At 35.3% G+C, this 1,473-nt stretch overlaps 1 protein-coding gene across 1 annotated transcript in view; it reads right to left on the reverse strand.

The window, feature by feature from the left end:
- The window catches only part of LOAG_17189 (CAMK/MLCK protein kinase), a 39,720-nt gene that overhangs the window by 24,689 nt on the left and 13,558 nt on the right, over window positions 1-1,473 (reverse strand). Inside the window, exons 21-22 of the mRNA XM_020449852.1 lie at window positions 717-989; window positions 317-428 (exon numbers count right to left, since the gene is read on the reverse strand). Of these exons, the coding sequence (XP_020306561.1) occupies window positions 317-428; window positions 717-989 (385 nt within the window). The remainder of the gene's footprint in view (window positions 1-316; window positions 429-716; window positions 990-1,473) is intronic.

Consider the following 1,473-nt stretch of genomic DNA (forward strand, 5'->3'; position numbering starts at 1 on the left):
CATCATCAACAAGAGTGAACACGCCTTTCCCTTCTGATGATGGTACCGTTCCTACTTCATTCCAGCTTTTTCAGATTTGTTGCGCCTTTCTACGACATATTTTTCAATAGGAGAACCACCGTCGTTATCAGGAGCTTCCCACTGGAGTGACAGTGAATCCTTGCTGATATCCGTTGCTATCATATTTTTGGGCTTGTCAGGAGTGGCTTAAAACAATATGCGGATTACTGGCAAATACACGATATTAATAGAATTAATAGCTAAAAGTCGTTAGAATCAACAGTGATAAAGTCTGAAGTATAAATACAAAGATTACAATAAGGGTCTTTAGCAGTAATTGTTTCACTGGTGAGTGGTTCAGATTGACCGACATCATTCACTGCTTTCACTCGGAATTTGTATTGTCCATTTTCTTTCAAACTTTTGACCTCGAAATATTGAAATTTTAATTGTTTCGAAATAAAATTCACTCTACAAATAGAAGGCATTGTTAAGAGCAACAATTTTACAGCAATAAATTGTGAAGCTACTCAGTAGAATTATCTGCTTATTTCGTTAATATAAATTCCCTGATTATATTGACGCAACTGTCATTGAAATTCCACATCAAACTTCCGAAATATGCATCACTCGCTATGAACTTCCAACAACAATTTTACGATTATATACGAATTCTCATTGCTTTCAATTAAAATTTCACAAAAGTCAACAATAACCTTAAATTCGGTTTGCTTTGTCTCGCCAATTTTCGTCCATTTTCCATCACCCTCTTGCATCTCAACGATGTACCCTTGTACAGGAGAACTATCATCAGCATCAGGTGGATCCCATTTGAGGTCGCATCCTTTGGCGGTAACATTTTTGGTTTCAAGTGGTCCCTTCGGTGATTTGGGTTTATCTTTGACGATTACTTCAAATGGTGCAAGAGCACTGCCACCGGAGTTACTGAGCTCTAGCGTCCACTTTCCAGCATCTTCTTTCTTCGGATTCTGAAACTCATGGAACAAAAGTAGAGCTTTTCAGACCAATTTTTAAAACTTGTTTCTCTGTTATTACATTTTATCTCCATGGTTTTTTCAGTTATCAAATATATTATCAGCTTATCACGTTAAAAAGGCTTTCGACTATTTCCACAAATTTTAATTTGAAGTATGGAAATTTTCCGGATTGGGATGCAATGTGATAAATAATGAAAGCAAACACGTAACAGTAATAAGTCCTAAGCATTTTCTAATCTGTCCTCTTCTATTGATAATGCTGCTATTACGAAAGCGACTTTTTAACTGTGATTTTCTTTAATATGTTTTTCACAATGTAAAATTACTGGATAAATGTAAAGATTGTAGTTGCGTGTTGCATTTCTTATAAAGATTGTAGTTGCGTGTTGCATTTCTTGTAAAGATTGTAGTTGCGTGTTGCATTTCTTATAAAGATTGTAGTTGCGTGTTGCATTTCTTATAAAGATTGTAGTTG

Source organism: Loa loa, assembly GCF_000183805.2.
Source record: "Loa loa unplaced genomic scaffold supercont3.48, whole genome shotgun sequence".
NCBI classification, from domain to species: Eukaryota; Metazoa; Nematoda; class Chromadorea; order Rhabditida; family Onchocercidae; genus Loa; species Loa loa.